The sequence below is a fragment of the Pezoporus flaviventris genome, unplaced genomic scaffold (genome assembly GCF_033815535.1).
Source record: "Pezoporus flaviventris isolate CSIRO_AGI_PZ_B2104156 unplaced genomic scaffold, CSIRO_AGI_Pfla_v1 ptg000025l, whole genome shotgun sequence".
Classification (NCBI taxonomy): domain Eukaryota; kingdom Metazoa; phylum Chordata; class Aves; order Psittaciformes; family Psittacidae; genus Pezoporus; species Pezoporus flaviventris.
This window is the reverse complement of record NW_026892573.1, coordinates 9,010,346-9,034,823: the sequence shown is the minus strand read 5'-3', so window position 1 is coordinate 9,034,823 and position 24,478 is coordinate 9,010,346. Positions and strand designations below refer to the sequence as shown.

Sequence of the window (24,478 nt, the reverse complement as noted above, 5' to 3'; positions counted from 1 at the left end):
CCTGCCAGGAATTAATACAGAAGAAAGAAGGGAAGCAACTGAGGGACAAAAGGGTTTATTTTACTACACGTAACTAAAAAAGTACCAGCCGAAGTCAGGCCAAGCACATTAATGACAGCACGAGCCATTTCTGGCATGATTGAATAGATTCGGTTTTTAAGAGACATCTTAACTGGAAGAACAATTTCCTACAGGTCCAGCAGCTCAATGTAAATGCTCAGCTGAAGACACGGACAGGAACTCTCTCCCTTGTCCCAGGGCATAAGCAATTATGTCCAAGACATCTGCAAGACACTGCTTGGTAAGAACACCCACCGAGGGAGCCACCCCGAGCTCCAGTTGTAGCCCCCCAGCTCACTCACAGGCCCATGGAGGACATGTGTAGCCAGCAGACAGCCCTGAGGGAGTGAGTGAACACAGCGAGGGGCATTACACCCCTGCTCGGCTGCAGTCTCACTCCAGGCTCCCAAGCTAGCACTGCCCACCAGCCTGTGTGACACACAGGGTAACTCACCAGGGAAGGGAGAAAACAAATTCCAGCATCACATTCAGTGTCAAGACAACCTTACCTGCCCAAAAAACGCAGTTAGAGCACTGTGCCATCAGCCCCCCTCCTTCACATGGAAGACAGGAGTCAGCAGTGTTGCACATAGTCTTCCAGAGAAATTAAAATTGGGATCCCAGCTGCAAGGAACGCTGAGCACTTGCTCACAGACCTGTTGGGCTAGCACACAATGCCTCCAACTGAAACTCCATCACTCGTTTGAAAAAAAGAAACAAAACACACACTTAGATGGTTCAGCTTATGCTGACAGTACAAAAACTCACTACAGTGCAGGCCACTGCCCCAGGACTGACTACTGTAACATTAATTGCCTTCACTCTGGGCCCCAAGCTAAAATCTCCTTCCCAAATAAACAGCCCACAAGAACCAACTTATTTTTTTTGCTCCATCAACAGTAATACTCAGTCAGCACAAGCTGAATATTTGGTGTTCTTTGATATGCAAGTTAACCAACCAGGGGATTGAAGCCAGTAACGTAGTTGCCCTCATCTTTGGGGAGAAGGTGATGAAATTGTGCTTAATGTCATCTCTTCAAAAAGGCGTTTTCTACATATGTATACGCTACCACGTCAGCCTCATTGCATAACTGGATTGTGCAATCATGGCAAATTCATTTACATCTTCATTTCTGTTCCCGAGCTCCAGGAGGGGGAAGGAGGGATCATTGTCAAAGGACAGGGTGGACTTTGCAGAACTGGTCTCTTCAGGGAGAGGAGGGTGGTCTGGAGGGGCTGGAGGCAGTGTGAGGGCACCAGGACTCTCATTACTGCCACCACTGCTCACCCAGAGCAGATGCTGGGAGCAGTCTTAGAAACCTCAAAGCAAAGAATGACTTCATAGCATCAGTGAATGACTAGTGTTGGCTTGGACGGCAAGCAAAGATTATGGTTTCTCCTTTTAACACTTATTACTATGTTATTGCCACAGAACTGTAAAGAAGAAATAGGCAAGAGTGCAGTATCAGGTTTTCATAGACTGAACAAACTGGATTATTCAAGGGTGACTCAAGTTTCCTAACAAGCATGGAAAAGTCTGCATTAAGATAGCATCTCTTTATTTTCCCAAAATCAATCGCAACAGGCTGCATTTTAAAATCCTGCTTTAAACTCCCATCCTCTTTTTTATTTCAAGAAGGCATTTACTAGATTTACTACATTTGTAGATAAGGACACAACACACCAATAGTACCAGCGACCAGACCCTAGACCAGCATTAATACTCCAGTGACTAGAATATACACTCACAATGTTAAGAGAGATGCTCAGCTCTTGCAGCAAAGGCAAACCCACAATCATAAAGATCTGACACCATAGTTTTACTCAGAGGCTGTATGCTCATCAGGAAAAAAAAGGGAAACAAGATAAAAAAATCACCCATCTTGAGCTGAAATAGAAAGCTCCAGGTTCAGCCCTCTCCATCCCTCTCCAAGGTTTCCGAGCATTTAAAGCACAGAGGTGCCTTCCAGCTCTGCCTTAATACCATCCCAAGGACAGCAGGACAATGACACCATAACAACTACAAAAAAAGTGAAACTGTTCCGAGTTAATCCTGCAGTCACAATCTGCATTTTCACATCCAAAAACACCCCAAAATACACCTTCTTTTTGTATTGCTTCCTTCAGTATAGATTTCTAGATATTAATCAAGATCTAGATACACTCAGCCAGATAAAACCATGTACTGCATTTTTATTTATGTTTGAATTATATAGCACAATTTGATCAGATCACACATGAGGCTGTATCCTCACCCTGAATTTCAAATGGCTGCTGGTTTGAGCTGCAGAGCTCAGTTCCAAGATCAGGGCTGAAGCAGGACAAGCGTAGCAGTGGTGACAGGCAAACAGCAACTGCAAATACCTGAGCCAGATCTGGCTCTCGCAATTTAAACTTCCTTCACACCACCATAAAGCTCATTAAAAAAAAATAAAATAGTAGTATTACTGAAGCTAATCAATAAACATTAATCTTGGAACAACAACTTCCATCATGAACCTTTCATTTTAGCACAAGCATTGCTTTCCTCTCCTGAACCTCTAGAGACACTGAAAGATCTCACTGAGGAAAAAAGGCAGCAGCACAGTATCCTCCCGAGAGGCCAAGGGATGTGCTTTAAGTAGTGAGTAACCTCCTTGGTGAATCACTGCAAATTTCTCCCTGTAACTGCTAAGAGGAAATGAGATTGCTTTCCCTGACCTCCTCTTCACACCTGAGTAGCAAACAGGGAAGTAGCCACAAACACGCCCAAGAGACAGTGGTATTTCAGCAAGACCCCACCAGAGGCTCCAAAACCTCAAGGGATGGGCACAGCAGCACCTCGCCAGTGCCAGGGAAGAAGCCAGGCTCCAGTCTTCCCCAGAAAGCCTTCTGCTCACATCTCACCACCTCTTCACACCTTCCATCATTTGCATCTGAGAGGACTGCTGTTAAGGGTCTCTGGGAGCATCCTCAGAGACTCTGATGCTGGATGCTCACAGGGCTGTCCTTCAGGGGAGGGAGGCATGAGAGCAAGAAGAGGGGCACTAACCAAACAGTTACAAACTACACCTGCTAATTATGCATCTCCAGAAGGGAGACATCAGCAGGAATGATCCCTCTTCCCTCAGCGTGCCACCAGGATGTCTTCAGAGCCCAGTTTTCTGGGAGAAGGGTTTGTGGGGGTTGCAAATAATGACATTTAATTTGAAGGTTCACATTTGAAGAGAATATTTTTGGAAAGAGAAATCAACACGTTAACAGTGAGCAGGAGCACAGAGCAACATAATCCTTTCACATCCTGACAGGGGAGAACTGCGGAGGCCTGCTATGAAGCATCTCTGAATAACAGCATCTTCATTTTCTGAATATCTAATTAGGAGTTTCTATATATTGCAAAGCATCACTATAAGATATAATTTAGTTGGCAAACACAAAAGATCTCTCAGTCTTTATGCTTTTAGCAATCAAAATTTAAATCTGGATATATATCCAAGACGTGCATGGCACAGGTAACTTTTTTTCTTTTAATTCTAGCAATTACATTCAAATTAGCAGATTAACTCAAATCAGTTTTAAGCAAATGCAAACTGGAAGCAAATCAGCCTTCACCACCACCACAACAGTATATTTTTAGATGGTTAGTATCCTTACTCCTGTTAGTAGCTTCAAATACATTGAACATCTATCAAAGGGCAACAGACAAAATGAAACAAGTTTAGTCTAAATCTAAGAAGGCTACAGATGCCAGAACTTAGCATCGACTTGGACTTGAAACTCCCATATGCCAAAAAAAACATTTGCAATTGTGTTAATTCTCACTGTGGGAACTGAAAGGCAGCTTCATACAACACAACGGGCAACAAATCCATTCCTTTAATTTCAGTCGCCCAATTTTAATTAATTTCCATCCAGGCAAACATTAAGTGTTTCTGCTGATCTTGCAGGCTGTAAGTTCATTTGCACAACAAATGCGGTCTAACAAGTCACCACATTTAAGCAAGTTGCTTCAGTCTTATCTAACTGCGCAGTTTGAAAAGTCAGTGACGGGTTAAGTGAAACTCCACCCACGTCACAGTTTCTGGAGTTAAGCACAAGAAAACTGAAGAAGTTGCAGTCTTCTCATTGCAGGAGGGGTTGCCAACAGGATTTTGACAGTTGGAGTCCATATCCTGAACTATGTGTATAGCCTTTACTCAGGAAGGGGAAAAAACACTTTCATTTTCTCCTACAAAATGAACGCTCATATTCCAATGCTCCAGAGCTCCCCTTGCAAAAACAAACCAAAGACCCTCTGCTGCCTGCTCACGGTAGCTGCTGAAAAGAACGGTGAGGGAAAAAAGTAGGAAAACAAGTAAAATGAATTATATTGTACACATATAAATAGGTCAGCATATAAACAAAACAGCCACAAGGCGTGTCTGTGCGAGGAGACACAGATCACTGCAGCATTAAAGCAGAGACCATCAGCAAGAACAGGGATTCCCCAGAGGTGGACCTGCCAGCAGAAAGGGCAGTGGGGCAGCCAGGGACACAGCCTGTATGTAGCAGCGGCTGCCCCTCCACACATGGAGACTGAAGACCAGCTCCAGGTGAGCAGCAGTGGTGGGGGGTAAGTGCTGCTTACTTGCTACCCTCCTCCTGTGCAACATCAACAGCAGAGCAAGAGAACAGTGCCCTGGCTGCTCAGCTACTGAGCTACAAATCAGCATCACCAGAAAGTGGCTGCCCCTGCATCTCCTGTCTTTATGAACTTTCAACATTCCCCGAAACTAGTTTCCATGGAGAGCATAAAGGCTGCTTACACGTAGAACTCCTTCATGTACTCACACCACTCATTTCATTAAAAAAAAAAAAGTTTTAATTTCCTGATTTCTGGGCACAACGAAAACTTCGTTCTAGTACCAACTGGAGGTGTCTCTAACTGTTTTTAGCAGGAAACACCAAAATGCAAGAAACACAAACCAGCCCATTCCATCGTTTCACATCCTGGCACAAGAGAAGCATGGAGGCCCAGCACAAAGTGGCCTCTAAATGATAGATATTTAAAAACTAAAATTAAATTAAAAAGCTAATTAAATAAATGCTTTTACATATTATAAAGCACAGCCAGGAGACAATGTAGTCAGCAAATGCTATGGGTTAAGGGCACCTCTGCTTGCAAGCCCTTTTTTGGCAATGAGCTCAATTTAAACCTGAATATTTACTGCTTTAGAGACCATGTCCCACACATACCCGGTATGTTCTCTCAAACACACATGTGCCAGGCCCCAGAACTTGCACCCCTTAGACCTATGCCACAAAAACAGCCTGAACAAAATGAAGAAAGAACCCCACATGCTCATACCAACATGAGCCTGGTCTGCACACACCAGCAAAACACTTGGAGAAACATGGGCTGTTTAGAAATGCAATCACAGCCATCCCTGGCATGCTGGCTTGAAGTGGCAATGGGACTGAATGCAATTCCAGCTGCACGGATTCCTAGCATTCCCAAAAATTAAGTTTCTGAGACCAGAACAAGGGAAGACTTGTACCTTTAAGTTTAATCAACTCTAGAATAAGACGTATTTTCAAACAGAACTATAACATCATTGATACTGTGCAGTGATGCAAGATGCCTTTAACAACAGTAAGCTGTGTGAGCAAAATGAGTGCTGCCCTCCCCTCCTCCAGCAAATTTCCAGTCTCTGTCTGATGCAGCAGCTGTCAGAGTCCCAGGGGTTTTCAGTGACTACATTTTTAAACCCAGCCAGCCACTTCTGGTCCCATATACCACAAAGCAGAGCAATGCTAAACCTTTCCCATTTACTGCAGAAGTGCTTCAAAACTAAATACATTTGCGCCTTTAAGTGATCTGGTAAAGATCAGTACCCACTATTGAAATCTAGCATGAGCATCAGGCCTAATGAAGTTCTGAGCAGATAATCATCAATCCAGTAAAAGATGATCAATTTATTCTTTTTATTCCTCCACCACCTCCGTTAGGAATGGAGACCTACCAGGAAACATCATGATACAGCTGCTGCACTGCTAACTTAAGACATCTGTATATCACAAACTACAGTACAGGAATGAAGCACCTTTTCTTGATGAACACATGAATAACATTAATAAGTATATTTAGAAATAATACTTAAATTTATCTCAGAGGACCAGTGCTATTCACATTTAATTCATGAAGAACATGCAAATGCTGTTCTTCAAAATGTGACTCTTCCCAGTGCACTTCATTTCTAAAGTACAGGCTGTTATGATGAATGGTGTTTCCCCATATTTAGAACCCATTTCAGAAACCAGATTTACAAATAAAATGCTACAAAATTCATTAAAATATTAGTATGCACTACCATATCCTTAACTATGACTAGCTGCAGATAGCATCAGGAAATTTATAGTTCCTTCTACATAGGAGTTGACATTAAAGTAAATATATCCATGTTTTACATCTTTCTGAAAGAGAAAACCAATAAACTATATACCAGGTTTCTTCACTGTATCACATGTCAATATTCATTACTCAAGGTTACAAAATAACTTCCACTAGAAATCCCTGTGCTACATACGAACTTTCTCCTGAAACAGAAGGGGCTGAAGGTTGAATCTCTGTAGCCACAGCCTTACATACTTCACAAATCTGTGGCTGCAAAATGTATCAGCATTTTTGTTCCAAAAGCCAAGTGCTCAATTTACGAAATATTCACCAGTTGTGTAAACACAGGAGCATATATTTAGGTAGCATTATGCTTCGGAAACAGAAAAAGTCAGAACAGACATCTCAAGAGTACATCATTTCTGAAGTCTTACAAAAAAAACTTAAACACAAAAAAACAATGCCTGTTTTACTGTTGATCATCATATTGAAAAAAAAACAACAAAACCCTCACATGCCTCACCTAAACATCTTTATCCCTTTGTACCACACTGCTTCCCCTTTCTATCCCAGGCATCAAAAGCCCCAGTTCCCTAAACCTCCAACTTTCACTGGTCACAACTTGTAAAACTAAGTAATACAAAAATTATGATACTAAGGAAGCAGCTGAGCATGTCATAAGGAATAAGGTGGCAAAGAGAGCAGTTACCTCAGTTTTGTATGATCTTTAAAATCAGGCACATCCGGAAAATTCAGTTCATTATGTCAGTATACAAAGCCACTCAGGCATTGTGTTTTGGTGTTTAATCTTTACCTGTAATTATATAAGTAACTGAACAGATAGAACAAATAGCAAATGGGCAAACAAAACAAACAGTATTTCCAAAGCACCTCTCAAGGCCCTGATGGGAAGCTCAAAACCCTGATGAACACTGGGACACATTACACCAAACAAAAGAAGCCACTGGCAGTGGGCACATCACGAGCATTCCAGCTGCTGAGAAGTGGCTTGGTCCCTCCCAGGCACAACCTGCCTGCGAAATGAGGCCAGGGAATCCCCCACACTGCCCCAAAACCAGGCAGTGTTTGATTTGAGCTCAGAAGCAGCTTTTTCCTTTAAGCAAGGGCAAGGTTAAAAAGGCAAATATAAAAGGAGAAATGAATTAAGTTTAAAGGAACAAACAGGTAAGGGCTGGGATTCTGATACAGCTTTGCCATGAGTTACTTGGGCTCAGGCGAGGAAAGCACCTTACACCTGTAAAGATTAAGCTGAACTTTCATATCTGAAACTAAGCAAAATGCAAGCCTGTGACTCAGAGACAAACAACAAAGGCTGCTACAAAGGACTTTTAGTGGCAGTGATCAGGTATGCAAGCTAGTAAATAGTAAAACTCACAACAGGGTGGGCAGAAGCTGGAACTGATTTGGCCCCAGCTGAGACCAGGCATCCCAGCAAAGCAGATGCAACTACAACTTCCAGCTGTTGAGGCTATTACTAGTGCCACACATAAGAAGATATGACTGTAACAGCATTTAACTTGGCAGAATCCATTAACAGAAAACCCAACATACATACTTATATATGCTTATGTGTGTGTATGTATAATATAATGCATGATTCTAGGGGTCCACAGATCACCTAGGGAAGCATCTAAAGGGACTGAGATAAATGTACCACCACTGAGGGAACACACAGCAACTCTTCAAGACAGTCTTCAGTTGTAATACTTCCATGGAGAAGAAAAAACATGTAATAAAAACCTCACAAAGACATATTCATTTCACTTAAATAAATTGTATGCATTTCCATGATTTAGATTGTTCACTGATATAGAATCAAAAGCTTTAAACAACTTCTGTGAAGATTATTCTTGTCCTCTCAAAGTCCTTCAAACACTTCATACTATGTGGCTTTCAAATCAAATACACAGCAACCCAGAATTTATTTTGCATGGAGAGCAAATCACTACTAAACAGAGTCATGACCACAGTGTTCCTATTTTAAGGCCACCCAAAAGCACCAGTTCCATGCCTCTTTTGTCCTCAGCATTTCAGGCTTACATCCATTCATTCTTCTGCAGCTAGATATCACCTATTCTCGTTCCTTCAGCAACGGCAACAAATAAATCCAGGTGACCGAGTTTTCTTCGGACTAGAAGTCAAGGAGGTGTAGATACACGTGACCTTAACACCCGCCACTGTGAAGAATAAACAACACAGCCACCTCCAGATGAATGACACCAAAACTCTGCATTTTCTACTCAAGAAAAATTACACATTTTTATTCTAACCCATTTTCAAAAGCAGGCTAAAAGGATGAGACCATTCAAGAAAGGTTAACTGTGATAACTCCATTACAATCCATCTCAACTATCTTGCCATAAAGCAAAGACATCATGAAACATGCACATCACAGATGCTTCAAATTTTATATAGATAATGATTAGCCAGAAAGCTATCAGATTCACCTACAGCTGTGGTGAAGTTCTTGGGGGACTACGCTGTCTAAAGCCCTATGTCTCCCACTAGCATATGTAAGGGAAAAAGTTGCTTTCACTTGATGACTACCAGGAGAAAAGTGTCATTCTTCCATGCAACTTTCACAACAATTTCTTTGTTATCTCAGAAACAGATCTTGTTCTTGCTTTAGCTTTGTCTGAGCAACACCAGCCACTATTGGCACTCATTCACAACCAACAAATAGTGCAGATCTGGCAGAGCACACCTCAGTGTCTCATTCAAGGTAGCCACTGCAGAGGTCATGCAGTCTTTGCTTCCCTAGGGCTCAATGGGGGTTTTGTTCATAGAGTTTCTGCTAAGAAAGACTGGAATAAACTACTTTGTATAACTGAGAACAATTGTACCTACTTTAATGAGATACTACTGATAATTTTATGTTACTACCTTTGGTAGTAACTACTATGCTACTACCCTTATTTGAAAAGCTATTTTTATTCAAATGTTATTATTTGGAAGAACCTAGATGCTATTTTGAGCTCCTAACAGATAATGTTGACATTGCTGAATATTATTCAGTGGAAAATTAAAAAGCAGCTCAGCATCAGATATTAAATCAGGACAGTGCATAACTCACAAGCATTAGAGCAGTTAGCCCTCAACATCTGGGTGAGAAACACAGTCTTGCCATTATACAGAAAGTGCACATTCTTCTTCATTTCTTGTGTATTTCTTAGATTTTGCATATAATTTGAAAGGTGCCTTGTTGCACTTACAAATATGCCAACTCCAACAGAGTGAAGTGTCTCAGAGATTCATTTAAGGGAAAAAGAAGACTAAAACCACCCTCCTTCTCAGACTGCAAAACATCCGTGCACAATGCACTCCCGGCCCCAAGTCAGTGCCAGGCTCTAACGCGAACCCGCGCTCCCTCTGTCAGCAGAAAGTCGAACGCTGATCTGTGCGCATCGCCGGAGCCACGCTCCTCCTCTGCCGGGCCCTCACCTGACTCCGGCTTCGCTCCCAGCCCTGTGCCCGCACCTACAGCGGGTCCCCCCAGCCACCAGAGCACGAGCAAATCAACAGCTCCCAGACTCAAGAATACAAATAATCCCTATTCAAGCCGAGCTGGATGGATAAATGGTAATGAACCAGGTGCACGGGCTGCGTGTTTCAACCAGACCAGCTATAGCATTGACACCCAGCGGCCACAAGTAACTGAACTTGAAAAAACGTGTTTGAGAAACCTTGCACTTACCTCGATGAAGTGGGAGAAGCTCCAAGTGTGTAACTTTCTGAGCAGCCTGGCACTGACACAACCAAAGGAAGGTCTTAGGGCAACATGTGTCCAAGGTAAAACACAGGAACTATTTCATTTGGATAGGCGAGTACACGCGTATTTATCGGCCACCAGTGACTGGCAGGGTACGTCCTGCACCCTACCAGAGGGTAGCCCAGCCAAAAAACATGCCAGTAACGGCTCTCCCTGTCACAGCAGAGGCATGTGGGCAAAGGAAGAGCTCAATCTGTCAGAGGGAGTCGTGGAAAAGTTGCTAAAGCACCACAGGAAAAGCAGCAATAAAATAAGAAGTGCCTTGTAAGTTACACAGCTAGTGGAGCTCGCTCACTTGAATTTGAGATTTCTTTGCTTTGATTTTATTTTGGTTGGTTTGGTTTTTAGCTCTCTTCTACTCATTCTGAAAAGGCACTTGATGCATCTGGCTTTTTTCAAGGAGACTGAAATAACAACGGGAAAAAAAAAACACCACCCTTTTCAAGTGACAAGTTACCTTATTTAAAAGTTGCCAGCTATCAATCATTTCACTCTTGTTAAGGGTTTCCATGAAAGATGTCTTTAGACAATTAGCCTTTACATTTTTTTTAGTCAAACACATTAACAGAAACTAACAAATTACCCTAAAAAAGCTTAAAAGCCTCCAGTTAAAAATTAGTTTAGGATTAACTCCATTTCCTTAGCAGAATGCTGTTTACCTCTAAAAAATTAAATTTACAAAAAAATGATGTGACAGTTAAAAACAGATGTGCAATTAAAAATACACAAATACAGGGTTTGAATTGACACCGTTTTGGAAAAGGCATGTAATACAGATCCTCAGAAGCAAAGCAAAGAGTTTGGCTGGCCCTAACTGAAACTGTCACGAACACACCAGAATGCTCCGATGCTATGTGTGCAGCTCACACATTTATTGCCATCATTTAATCCCTCGAAGGGTGGAGGAGTCTCTGTCTTCACACAGAGGGCTGAAGCTCATTCTGACAATGCTCCCACACAACAGTGCTGCAGAACTACGCGCCTGCCTCCGCTGTGAGCAGGGGCACAGGTGAGCGATGCGTTCTCTGCACAGGCCTCCGAGGAGCACGGTTTGTTCGCAGCAGCATCAAGGCTTTGCCACGCACAGGGATGTGGAGCTAGAGGGTACCACGGGCCTCGCAATGCCACCACCACGGTGGGCAAAGGCCAGTGTGGCCTCACAGACCCACGCGAAGCAACACCATGTGCCCAGGACAGTGGCCAGCTAGCAGCTCCCCCAGGACCTGGGGGTGAAGCAGCGTTCAGAAGCCGGCCTTACAGCCTGACTCTGAGCAGACGCAGCCTCTCGGACCCAGCCTGTGCAGGTCTGAGCACAAATCCCTGCAGCCAACAGGTTACTACTGCTGCCCGCCTGCTACGGCTACAGACTGCGCTGCAGGAGGAAACTCTGTCCCACTATTTAACAGGAGAAAGACGCTCCCGCAACCAAGGTTTAACAAAGCCATCAAGACAAATACAGCAGCTTACTCATTAAACACGCGGTATTTTTCCAACCCTTGTCCTGCCTCCGGTCTTTCCCCATCCCTGTTTGCTTCTGCCCCCTCTCCGTCACCTGAGGGCAAACCCCGCTGCTGGCGAGGCCGCCCCTCACCCCCCATCGGGGCCGGCCAGCCCCAGGGGGACGCGATGGTGCCCCTACGGAGCCCAGGGCCACCCCTGGACACGGGTGTTGAACCCCGGCCCCGGCGGCCGCCCTGGGGGACCAGGAGGCGGCGGTGTTCTCGACGGGTTTGCCCGGGGATGGCGCCGTGACACGGCGTGAACTTTTGCTTTCGGCGGGGCAGGGCAGGGGGGGGAAGGGGGGGATAGGCGGAGAACGGAGAGCGGGGGGGGTGCAGCCCCAGCCCCTCCTGTGCCCCACCGGGGGGAGGGCAAAACCTCTTTTTTTTTTATCCTCTTCGGCTTTGTCGCTGAGGACGGGTGAAGTCGTATTTTAAGGAAAGAAAGCAGCAGCACGGAGCTGGAGCGCTGCAAAGTGCGCGGCGGGTAGCGCGCTCGGCAGTTCGCAGCCCCGCGGCTCCCTGTGCCCGGGTGGCACCGTGTGCAGCGCAGAGCACGGCGCCCGCACCGCCGCGGCGGATTCTCCCGGGAGCCCCACTCGGGTGCGGTGTCCCCTGCCACCCGCCCCTCACCTTCCAGCCGGCAGAGCTGTTGCTGTCGCCCTTATCCTTGAAGTAAGGGACGCTCTTGACCATCCACTCGTAGATCTGGGAGAGGGTGAGCCGCTTCTCGGGGGAGCTCTCGATGGCCTTGGTGATGAGGTCCGCGTAGGACAGGTTGCCCCAGGCGTTGCGGCGCGACGAGCTGCTCTTGCGGGGCTGCCCGGCCACGGGGCCCGGCGACAGACCGGCTACGGGTGGTGGCACCGGCGGGACCGGCGGCGGTCCCGGCGGGTGAAGTCGGCAGCCGGCCTCGGGCGCTGGGAAGTCCCCGCAGCGGCAGGAGGCCGCCTCCGGGGCGGCGGCGGCGGGGGGCAGCGGTGCGAAGTCCTCGCTCTCCTCCAGCAAGCTGAGGTTGCTGATGAAGTCGGCGCCGAGCGCTCCCGAGGCGGCGGCACTAGCCGCGGCCCCGGCCGCCCCATCGGGCTGTCCGCCGCACGACGGCGCCGGGCTGGAGGTGGCCGAGCTGGGCGGGTTGAACTCCGGCCGCGGCAGGGGCCAGGTGCAAGAGCGTGGCCGCGGGAGCGGCTCGAAGTCGGGGTCGATGTCCACCAGCTGCGGTGCCTCGGCCATGGTGGGGCCGGGGCGGGAGCGCGGCGGCGGCGGCAGTGGGGCGGCAGGGCTCAGAGCCGCCGCCCCATGCAAGCTCCGGGCGTGGACCGGCGCGGCCCCGACAGCGCGGTCGCCAACTCCCCTCGCGGCTCCGGCCCCGCCGCCCTGCCCTTGTCCGGCTCCCGGTTCCCTGCCCTCCTTGGCGGTAGCAGCAACAGCAGCAACGACCCGGCCGCCCGGCGCACACCGACTAGAGCGACCGCCCTGAGCGGGCCCGCCTCCAGCCTTCCTCCTCCTCCTCCTCCTCCCGGCGGGGTGGGACGGCCCGCGCCCCGCCAATGGCAGCGCCGCGCCGCCCGCCCGCCTCCCGCCGCGGGGCCGGTTTGGCAGGAGGGTGCCGATGCCCCCGTGCTGTTTCTGGGTGGTTTTTGTTTTCCGGCGGCGGAGGGGTTGGGAAGCTGCGGCCGGTCGGCGGAGTCCCCTCACACGCACACATATCCCCGGTCTTGGCGCCGCGGAGGGGCGGTGCGGGGCTCCCCTGCCCCTCCGGAGAGCGAGTGCCCTGCGGCCGCCGGGAGCCAGGGAAGTAACTGCTCGCACGGCCAGCTGCAGTGGGGGCCGCTGAAAATGCCCCCGGGAGTGTTTCTACTTTGGTTGCTGTCGGTGGGGTCCTACCGCCCGCACCGACGGCCCCGCTGCCCGCCGAGACCGGGGATCGGAGGAATCTGGGGGCATTCCGGGGTTGCAACGGGGCTGCTGAGGGGGTGCACGGCGGACGTGGTCGGGTCCCGGCGGCTCCCCGCTAATCCCCCAGCAGCCCGGCTGCCTGCCCCTAGGACCGTGAACCGTGGGCTGCGGCAGCTGCCCTCCCTGCCTGCCTCCCCCCTTCCTTCCCTGTCAGGACGGCTCCTCGCCAGAGAGCGTGTGTGCCTCCCGGAGTGATAAACCTCCTCTTCGGCTGAGCGTGTTTTCATACCGGGAGCTGGTGGTTTGTTCCGTGGGCAGGCACGGGAGCTCGGGATAATTTCATTGTAAGTCAACTATTAAACATGCTTTATATATTTTCCCGGCAAAGCCCAAGGCCACGCTATTTGGCCTTCGGGAAAATACTGTATACTGATGGGACTTTCAGACTTATACACATTGGGAATACAAGTAAGGGTTGTATTCCGTCTTTCCAAAGGGGCAGAAGTTACAGGACAGGCACCTCTGCCTCCCGACCCCATAAACGTGCAAAGAGATAGATGTTTGAGGCAACACAGAAGCGTTACTCCATTTAAAGTTAAAAGGAAGACATTTGCTTACGCTAGGGAAACGATCCCAGGGATGAAGCACGACTCAACACCGTGTTCAAACTGGCAAACCATCGTTTTCAGAAAATCTGGTTTGTTTCCATAGAGGGAGTGCTTTTGGGAAAACATACCTCAGACACGGCTTAGTATGTCACAGAATTCACAACCAGCCATGGCATTTGATGTTGCCTGTCGAAGAACCACTGGAGCGAGGTAACTGTCACCGGTGAGCCAGCAAACCTGTTACTCTCCCCTCCTCTCTGCATCAAGGCAGGGAGTGTTACTGGAATTTAAATGTGGTCATTGTTCCCATAAAAATATTTTCTGAAAGTGAGTAACAATAATGAAGGAGAGAGAGCATGAGGCTGGATTTAGGCCCACAGCATGTAATTTAATGACAGATCATACATCTACATGCACACGCCGTCTATTATGAAAACACCTTTTAAGACATGTGATGACACCTAACTGCATAGTCAGTGCAACATATGCAGAAGTGCGGTGTAACTGATCAAATTGTAAAGCACTGTTTCTGTCATGTTTATTTTCCCAAATACCAAAGGTGATTATACCTTATTATAGATTGGCCGCTTGTCAAATTTCAGAGTCGTTTTGCCTGTAAGTCATTTCTGTGTTTTCCAAACCCTTTAAAGGACTCAACCCACAAATGTGCATTGTTTAGTCCACAGATTTTAGAAACCCCCTTTTCCAGTTTAAAAAAGAAAAAAATAAAGAGAAAGAAAAGCAGCCCCAGTTCAACCTAATAACTTGCATGCCACGTTTCAGCTTGGAACAGCTTTATCTGGCAGCATTACACAACTCAGCTACAGTAGTTGCCCTGCACTGAGGGAGAGCACCCTGCCTTGGAGAAGCAGAGATTATATAATGGTGAGGAGCAGCCAGGGACGCGCCGCTAATGGACGTGTTTAAATGGGAGCCAAAACAAAAGAACTGCCTAAGAACACTGAAACGTTTTCTTTTTCTTTCCTTGGTGTCTGAAAAAAAAACCAAACCCAGCCTAAGAGCCAGGCTGGCACCTGTCCTGTGAAAGGAAATGGATTTATTACCTGGGCTTTCTCATGAGGGTTTTTTTTAAGTCTTGCACTCCTTGCTTTTTACTTTGTCAAAAGTAGAAATGTTATTCCCTGACCTCTACTGGTGTATGCAGATGTTGAAAAAAAACCCCAGCTTTCCTTTGTCATATGCCAGTGGTGGAAACTGGAAAGAAAGCTACTGCTAAGGGATTTCAGCACTGGTGTGTTCCTAGTTCAGTCTGGCTTGTTCTGCAGGGTAAGGGCTGTATTGCCCTTTCTTTACCCTACATGGCATTGCCGTTGCTCACTGTGCCTTCTCAGGGGGCTCTGCTACATTTGTGCCCCACATCACTGGTATGCTTGCAGCTCAAAACATAGCAGTGGATACAGAAAGCAGTTTTCAGTGAGGGGTGAGGGACATGGGGTAGAAAGTAATGAAACTAGAGCCTTCAAAATGCTGCACTTTCTTGGCAAGTGGGGCCCCATGGCTCACAATGCAACAGCCACTGCAGCAGGGGTTTTGACTATTGCATGCTATCAGCTGGGCCAAGGTCTGCTGAGGGTTGGAGGAAGGATGAAAGTTGATGAGACAACGCAGTGCACTTGCCTGTGATGAGTAACCCAGACAGTCTGCTCTGACTTCAGCATCACCGCCTGGGTGAGTGAGCCCTTTTGTAAGGCCCCTGTCCACCCATACGTGATCCTCTTCTTTCCTCATAGGATTTCTTCTCCCCATCAAGTATTTGGGGATTGAATCCCTTCATGTCAACCAATTTTAGAGTAAAAGCAACGAAGTGACACATATGCCAGGAGGGTCACATGAGCTGTGTGCTCTAGCCCCTCTCTCCCAGTACACGCCAACACCACTGACCACCCTTAGAACATGCTGCTGTGAACAAATCCATCCATTTGGCTGCTGAAGGGAGGCTTCCTCCTCCTAAAACATCTCAGCATAGCAGTGGCTCAGTACAAGAAATTTTACTGCATCTACAAATGACAGCGTTAAGTTTATCTCATCTCCCACAATGCTGAAATGCTGATGGATGCACCACAATTCATTTTCTACTCCCACGGCCCTCCTCCTACACTCCACCTTTTCATTTTGCTACTCCTACTCCTGCTCCCGTTTTCCACTCCTCTACAATACAATATCTCCTATCATCCTTAGCATTGACTTGTATCTTTTTTTTTCTTTTTTTTTTTCCAAATTAAAGACTTGAAGATTGCCTTTTATCATCACTGGAATAAAGCAGAGCCTTCTATTCATATACTGTGTTTGAGGCAGCCAAAATAAAGGATCTGTACTGTCTTTTTACTACTGTCTGTATAATGCATTTTTTGAGGTTTTGATCAAATTCAGCTAGAGATTACATGAAGTTGAAAGCACTCATACTCTATGTACAGCTTTTTCTTACATGTGTGTGCATGTTGAGGGAGTACAAACATTTTAACAGAACAAAAAGCAATCATAAAATGCCAGTTTGCACCTGGTATCATAAGAGCTGGGAGAATAAGAGCTTATTTTCTGAGGAAGGGTGGGGGAGTTCAGTACCTCCAGTTTCTTCTCACATCTCTCAGAAGGAACTAACTATGGTTTGTAGTCCATGTTTCCGAGGAGCTTGGGTACCAGAAGGGTGGTGTGGCACCTCAGTCATCACCTCCCTGCCTAGTCTGACTGAGGGCCTCCCCACACAGCAGGGTTTGGGCATGTCCTGGGTAGGCAGAGAATTCACAATGCCCCTCTAAGGGAGTTCAGAGTGTCTGAAGAGCTCCCAACTGGTCTGAGGCTTCCTACACAGCCACTGGAGAAAGGCAGTCTCTGTACTGCTGTGAGCTACCTCTTAGGAGGGGGCATCACTCCCCACCAACCCCACAAACCACAGAGGGAATCTATGGACCTGGTAATCCCTCACCACAGTTTGGTAGTGATAATGCCTCTGCTCCTTTTTCATCCTGTCCTTCACCTCCTGCCTTGCACAGCAGTACCCAAAGGCAGGTTGGGGTCCAGCTGGCCCAGGGAGAGGTGGGTGTCACACTTAGGGTCATTCAGTGGTCAATGGAGAGAAACATATGCCCCCCAGATGGTGGAGCTGACCAGTCAAGGGGATGCCAGGATCTTACTGTGAGTAGTTCACATTCATTTCCAGCCAGCTACCTTCAGGTCTGCAGATTCCACCTCCCTCATTTTATAGTACATGGAAAATGTGCAATATCTGACTCCCTTGCCATCATACTCCCAAGATTCCGGGGCTCTAAAAGTGCCCAGTGGCTCAGTGCAAGCCAAAAGGGCAGAATGAATCTAATCTGAAGGGACCACTTACTCAAGCAAAACAAGCAGCGCTCAGCCTGCCTGACACAAACTTTTACGTTATTTCTTGTTATCCACTGTACACTAGCACCTATCTACCACAGAAGAGCTGCAGCCCTCCTGAGCTGAACAGCAAGAAAAAGGCTGTGCCACACAGCATCAGGCTAACAGGCTAACTGAGCACTGTGGAGAGACAGCGAAAGAAAGGCAAAACAATTAGTTCTACTTTTCAGGGGGCAAATTGGGCCACCATGAACCCACATAATGTGCAGAGGACCTCACGGAGGACACACAGGCAGAGACAGACTCTGAAGGTCTGCCAAGACCCAGACCTTAGGTTTCAAGAACTTAATGTCACCAAAGAGCTGATAGGGTGCTTGCTGGTGAGGGGTTGAAGCTGCCTTGCCTCAGGTCCATCTCCTGCTACACAAAGGGGAAAATCCCAAATGCTCCCCATAGAGGCAGCAGGGCCCTTCTAGATTTACATCTGTATGACTGAAATGAGGGCCACACGCTGGCTGTGCTGGCTGCCTGCCCCACTGGACATGTTTCAGAGTCGGGAACTGCCAGATCCTCACACAGTGTGGTGCAGTTCCAGCATCCAGAAAGCCTCCAGGCAGCTTATCCCTTCTCAGAGGGAAGGGGGAACTATGGCTGATGGTGGGAGAGCTGCCAAACACCATCTCCTTCATCTCCTTACCACCCGCAGCAGGGAGCTGGGCTGCTGTGACCGGGGCTCTCGCAGCAGCTGCTGCATCCTCCTCCTCCTCTTCCTGCTCCTCCTTCTCTTCCTCCTCTTCTTCACCACCAGCAATTGACAGTGAGTCCTCAAACTGGACAGCAACAACCTGCAGCTAAAAACCTCCTCCTTCCCCGATTTCTCTGTAGTATCTTCAGCGGCAGACAGTGGCCAGAGCTATCTGTGGGCGCTGCTGCCAGGAGGGGCAAAAGGGAGCCATCAAGAGGAGTGAAGGTGGGAAATGCTTCCCAGACTGGGAAAAGGAGAGAAATCTCAGTACAGACCTACTGGCTGCTGAGGTTGGACCACCCTGGCTTTAAAGAAATGCTGCAATAAATATTTAGTTACATCAATTAAAAAATAATTTAGCATTAATAAAATGTTTTTTTCATTAAAAATAGCTAGTAAAAATATTTACTATGTATTTTTGGACAATTTCCTTTGATGTTGTTCATACCTCATTTGTTCTCAGCATCTGCAAAAATGTAAACAAGATTTGAGGGCAGGGTTTCATGGAAACCATTTCTAAGTTGTGCTGTTTAAAAGAATCAGAATTTTAAGTTTCCTTGTTCAAGAGCTCATGTCAGAAGCACTCCTATGCTTTTCCAGTCAAAGAAAAGAAATAATAAGAGGACTTTCTGGTTAATGTGTCTCAAATTCCTATTAAATGTAGCTCTTAATAGCATTTGGACAGAACTGTATTCACTGAATGAGCTCAAATGAGGCATAAGTTACCAGGAACCAGTGTGGTGCCACATTTCATGAACAGAAGAAGAAGGTAAACTGAAGAAAGTATTTGACAGAAGCTTACCTCTCAACTCTCCCAATCTAGGCTCAACACCTCCTATTTAAATAGATACCTTCTTGCATCCTGTATACACCTCCGTAAGTGAAAGACTGAAGAACAGAGGCAATAAACAATCCTTACCAGGATGGATACAATAAATACCAAAGGTAGTGTCAGTGCAGCGATATCTGGTTTTAATGTGTCATGTACAATCACTAGCTGTGATGTAAAAACAGAAGGCAAGAGTTTATCAGGTTTCAGATTCAGCTGAATCACCCGGCCCACCCCTATGCAAAGGCCAATGTGCCTGGAAGTAAACACAGTTCAAGCGGTGTGTACGTTTTCCAGGGTGTTGGGTTTCTGTTTTGTCGTAAATATGATCTCTTACAATATTCTCCCACATCCTACTGTCAATGTTTCAACATTTTCAGGTGCGTTTTTCATTTCTTGTTTTCCTTGATGTATAGCTGGAGGAAAAACTGACTAGCTTCGCATGATAGCTTTTGTATATTAAATAATTTTATTGTGTTTGAGGAATAAACTAAAAGCAGGACGCTTGACAGTTACAATATAATTCAGTGGCTTCTCTTCAGCCTGTAGGAAGGAAAATTCACTGCTTGGTACAATGCAGTGCTTGACAACTATTTCATCTTCCTTTCCTTTGTTTCACTGGAAAACTGATAGCTACCTGTCATCAACAAGAAAAATAATTTATAGCCAGAACCAACAGAGGGGCTGTGGTATAATAAAAACTTACTTTTTAAAAGGAATATTTTTCTCCATTGTTGAATTCATGCTTCAAAAGCATATTTCTATACGTGTACAACTGTATTTTCATACAAATGAATGCATTATGTATACGCTGCACAAATGCATATGCATGATATTGTTATGTATATTTTACACTAAATTTATATAGATGCAGACATGGTGAGACAACAATAATAAGACAGTATTTTGACATACATGCATATATTCCTGTGCTGCTGGTGACTAACACAGTGCAGGAGGCAGTGTTTGGGGAGGATGCTCAATAGGTAAGGTCTGTAGTGTATAAATGGTTTAAATGTCCACAGCAGGACGATGACACTAGGTAGCCACATCCTCTTTCTTCTGTGAAATGAAGTAACTCTGTGCTGCCTTTTTTACCTCTCTGTAAAATAGGTATAAAAATATTTGCCCAGTGCAGCCCTGTTGGTTAAGAGTTTAAGAAGTGCTCTGAGATCTGGTGCTGCCAATGCAAACCTTGCTTATGCCTGGTCTGCAAGAAGAATATACTGATGAAACTGAAACCAGCAAGGTCCCAGTGGCAGGTTGTACCTAAAGGCAAAGGCACACCATGTACTGCCCTGAAAACAGATAAGAAGAGCAACCAGCAGTTTCAATTTTACATTTGCATCTGCCAAGCCCAGAATAGTGAACCTCAACCAGGATGAGACGAGCTCATGACATGTGACCAGCAATAGGAAGGCACGTGGCAGGCAACAGATTGGTGGCTTCTCTTTTTATTCAAGAAGGAGATGGGGATCTCTGATGAGATTTAGGAGGGGGCTGAAGGTGGAGAAAAGCATTGGATGCAAAGGGATAAGTAGCAGGGCTGTTCAGACCCATCCGCCCACACCTTACAGAAATGCTGCTGCAGATGCAAAGAAATCAGCAGTGGCTCCCTGAAAGCCTCCCACTTTCACTCTTTGCTCCACTTGTGGCTACCAACCCTGCTGCCTGGTGAAGCAGCTTGCAACAAAAAACCCAAAACCCCTAAAAACACCAAGCAAATAAAACCAAAGTAGAGTCTCAGGCAGCAACTGGACTCTCTTGTACCCCCTTTTTGCTGAGGTGGGGATCAGTTCATTGAGGCACAGACTCACAGGGACTCCTCATTCACTCCGATGAGAGACAGAGCTGCTGGAGAATAGAAAATGCAATGAAGGGGTCAGAAGGGAAGGGCTGAGTGGAGATAAAAAGAGAAAGAAAGGGTGGGTGAAATAAGGAAACCAGAAAAAGAAGTCACAACAAGGGGGAAAAAAGTGAGAAAGGAGAAGAAAAAATAGAAAGGAGGAAAATGAGCACAAAACAATGAAATAAATTAGACTTGGGCAATGTATGAAGAAGGAGAACATGTATCAAACCACCCACAAGAATACTTACATGGCACTGAAGGACTCTTATTCCAGAGCTGTGGCTCTAACGGACAACTGGCAACCTCCGCAAGTATCCAGGGCAGGTATGCATGGATGTCTTCTAGAGGGCTCACCCTGGCCACATTCACATCCCCACCTTGCAGAGATTCAATGGAAGAATGGATCCAGAGCTCTTGCCTCTGGTGCAGTCAGAAGTAATTTTGCATTTCCAGTTTACACTGCAGTGAAGTTCAGCTGGTTGAGTGTGTACTGCAAAGTTGGTCCTGCGCCTTCCTTTCTGTTATGCATCATCTAGTCAGCATTTACTTTCCCTTTAATCCTGGGGAATGGCTGACATTGCCCTGCAACACCCACAAGTCTCAAGTAAGCACCCCCGGGCTGCGTTTCCATGTGGTGTTCCCAAGAGTGCTGCAAAAAGTCACGAGATTTGGAGTTGGCAAAGGAACCCTCACCCAGCAGTGCTCTGTCCGGAACAGCCGGGCACAACACTCTGACTGACAGGCTCGGGGATGCCAGGGACTGACAGCTCTTGATGAAGTGGTGTATCAAGCAGCCAGCTGCCCTCTCCTTGACCCACCTGAATAAATGCCAAGGCACCCTCAGCATTTCTTGCCAGCGTTCTGCCCAGGAAGACCCAGCAGTGATGGCCTCTGAGTGTCTGGATAAAAAACTGAGAAGGACTCGGGAGTCAAAATAAAATGGACAAGGGGCAAAAATTAATTTTGAAGAATTTTTAACATATATGAGTTTGTTAAAAACTTGAGGCTTGTACAGTTTCATCGCAAAACTGTATTTTTATATTACAGAAAATTTGGTGCCAAAAAGCAGGGCTGCTTATATCTCTTCCAGACCAACCAGATACGTTTTCCTTCCAGTTGATATCTTCTTATAATTATTCTTTACTGAACCTTTCCTTACAGCTTTTTCCTCGTTTCTACTTGTACACCTTATCTTACCCTATATAAAATCTCTGTGGTGTGGTTGAAAAGTCACTTTGCAAACAAGCAAGAATACTTTTCCCACAAGACTCAAAAAGCATTGCCCTCTCTGCACATCAAGCTTCCTGCAAAATAAGAATTCCGTAATGAAAAAGAAGAAACACAATGATAAATGCTGAAAGCGTTGTCAAGGCTTTAACACAGCCAGCCAGAGCTGCCTTCTCTGTTGTTCCTGAGCAAGCCTTTCCAGTCACCCATGATGTCAGGAGGCGCCATTCAGACAAATAACAGCAGCCCACATCTCTGTGGATTCTCTTCAGCTTCCATAAATAGGCACTTTCTTTGCTGCTCCTTCATATGAATCTAATGAGTAGGGGTTTTCTTTTAATACTGGAACTAAATCAGGAGTGCGAATACAGGCACCAGTCTGACCCTGGCTAGATCCTTCCTCCCAGCTCTCTGTCAGCAGAGAGGCACTCGTCGTGTGAAGCAGATACACAGCTTCCTCCAGGGCAACACCCACAATCCAGCACATGTAACCTATCCGAAGTCAGCTTCCCAAACCAGGCAGGCTCCATGCCTCAGCATGCCAGAAAGCACAGAGGTGAGGAAAGGACTTACCCTCTCCAGAGCTCCAAGGCCATGGAGAAGGAAGCTACAGAGGCATTAGCCCAAGGCTGGGAGATGAACTGGTTTGTCACCAGCAGTCTCCAGGTCACCCTTAGACTGACTGATGGACAATAACTGTGTTTGACGCTTCTTGTCTTATGGTGTTAGCCCCTGCATCATTCAGACCCTCCAGGGTACCAGCGTGAACCAGTTCTGAACATCTGGCAACTTGGACAGAGGAGAAAGAGTGAAGACGGTGGCGTTCAGTCATCTTATAGAGGTCTCTTTGAAGGGTGGGAAGGATAAGAGAAGGAGAAGACAACAAAGAGTGAGGACAACGGCAAAGAAGCCCCAAAAGATGTCAGCATGTTCCTAAAAAGCTATCAAAATGTGGTAGCTGAGAGGGGAAATTGTAAATCTCACCGTTGAGTACACTGAATTTCTCAGCAGATGACTGGTTATCAAGGGTTGTAGTTTACAGACAGTAATGTCCAAATATTTGTGACTCACCAGGACAGTTCCTGGTTTTATTTCCTTTTCTGACAGTTTTCAGGAATATGCCTTTGTCTTCCTGCAGTCTTGCAGCATTACAAATTTCCATTATAACCTTTCCCCTTATTTCTTGTTTCTCTAGGGATAGGACAGTATTCTGTGGCCCAACACAGCACAGAAGAAAGTCCCTGCAGACCACTTCCATTCCCTCTTCAGTTTTCAGCTTGACCCAGCTGCAGGTGAGAAAGGACACTCAGTGGTTGCTGGTGCTGTGAAATCATCAGTTAGAGTAGCCCAATGGCCTGATGGGTGGCTTGCAAATCATCAGCTGTGGGTCACTGGCACATGGATTGCATAACTCTTCATCCCAAACACTGCTATTACAGCATGGGTAGCAACTGCCTCCATGAGAAACCCCAAGATTTTCTTATGGTGGTCAGAAAAAACATCTATTTGAGCACCTTTGTGGAGTCATGGAAATGGGTCTAAAAAACACCTACATCAATGGATGATTTCTTTGATATTTTAATCAAATTCATGTGCCAATGTCAGAGGAAATCAGCACATTTCTTCCTCAGTGGCGCTACTCTCTAGCTGACAGATTGCTGCATGTGCAGCAATGTCTGAACAGCCAACAAGATCTGCAGCTGAGCCAGGAAGTGGTAAGAGCCATGAAGGTAAACACAAGGTCAAGAAAATGGCTAGAGCAAGTGCAAAGGTAAATGCTAAGCAGAGCACTGACAGGCACCCAGAAGGGGTTTTTCACAAGCATGCTGGCATGCTGTGCTGCACAGCTTGCTCTGCTCTCATAGGTTTCAAGCAAAAGCAGCCTGTGACAAATATTTTGAGAGTGCTTTGCGGGAATTGAAGCTGCGAGATGTTGAATCTGCCCTGGCAGAGCCAAGCACAAAAAGTGGCGAATGAACTTTTTCCGACACAGATTGCACCGCGGAGTAAGTTTCCTGATCTGCAGAGACTTTTTACACTTCTTGTCATAGGCAACCCTGCCATGAAAAAGTAGTTTCTGGAAACCTCTTCTGCAAAACCTTGGTGGCATATCTTGGTTGAATCAACTGGGGGGGGGGAAAGGCCAAGAATTTCCCAAGTCATATGAAAGACCGATGAAAGCTGTTGAACACTCATGTTGGGCATCATCTTGCAGCAGATGAGGAGAGCAGCCTGGCAGCTGCTGCACTCAGCACGGTAGCAGCACCGTGTTTTTCCC

The 24,478-nt window shown here is 46.5% G+C and overlaps 1 protein-coding gene across 1 annotated transcript in view; it reads right to left on the bottom strand.

Annotated features, from left to right (window-relative positions):
* FOXO1 (forkhead box O1) overlaps positions 1–13,012 on the bottom strand; it is a 64,808-nt gene extending 51,796 nt beyond the window's left edge. Inside the window, exon 1 of the mRNA XM_061457437.1 lies at positions 12,335–13,012. Coding sequence (XP_061313421.1) covers positions 12,335–12,934 — 600 coding nt within the window. The 5' untranslated portion in view covers positions 12,935–13,012. The remainder of the gene's footprint in view (positions 1–12,334) is intronic.
* Between the last annotated feature and the right edge of the window lie 11,466 nt (positions 13,013–24,478).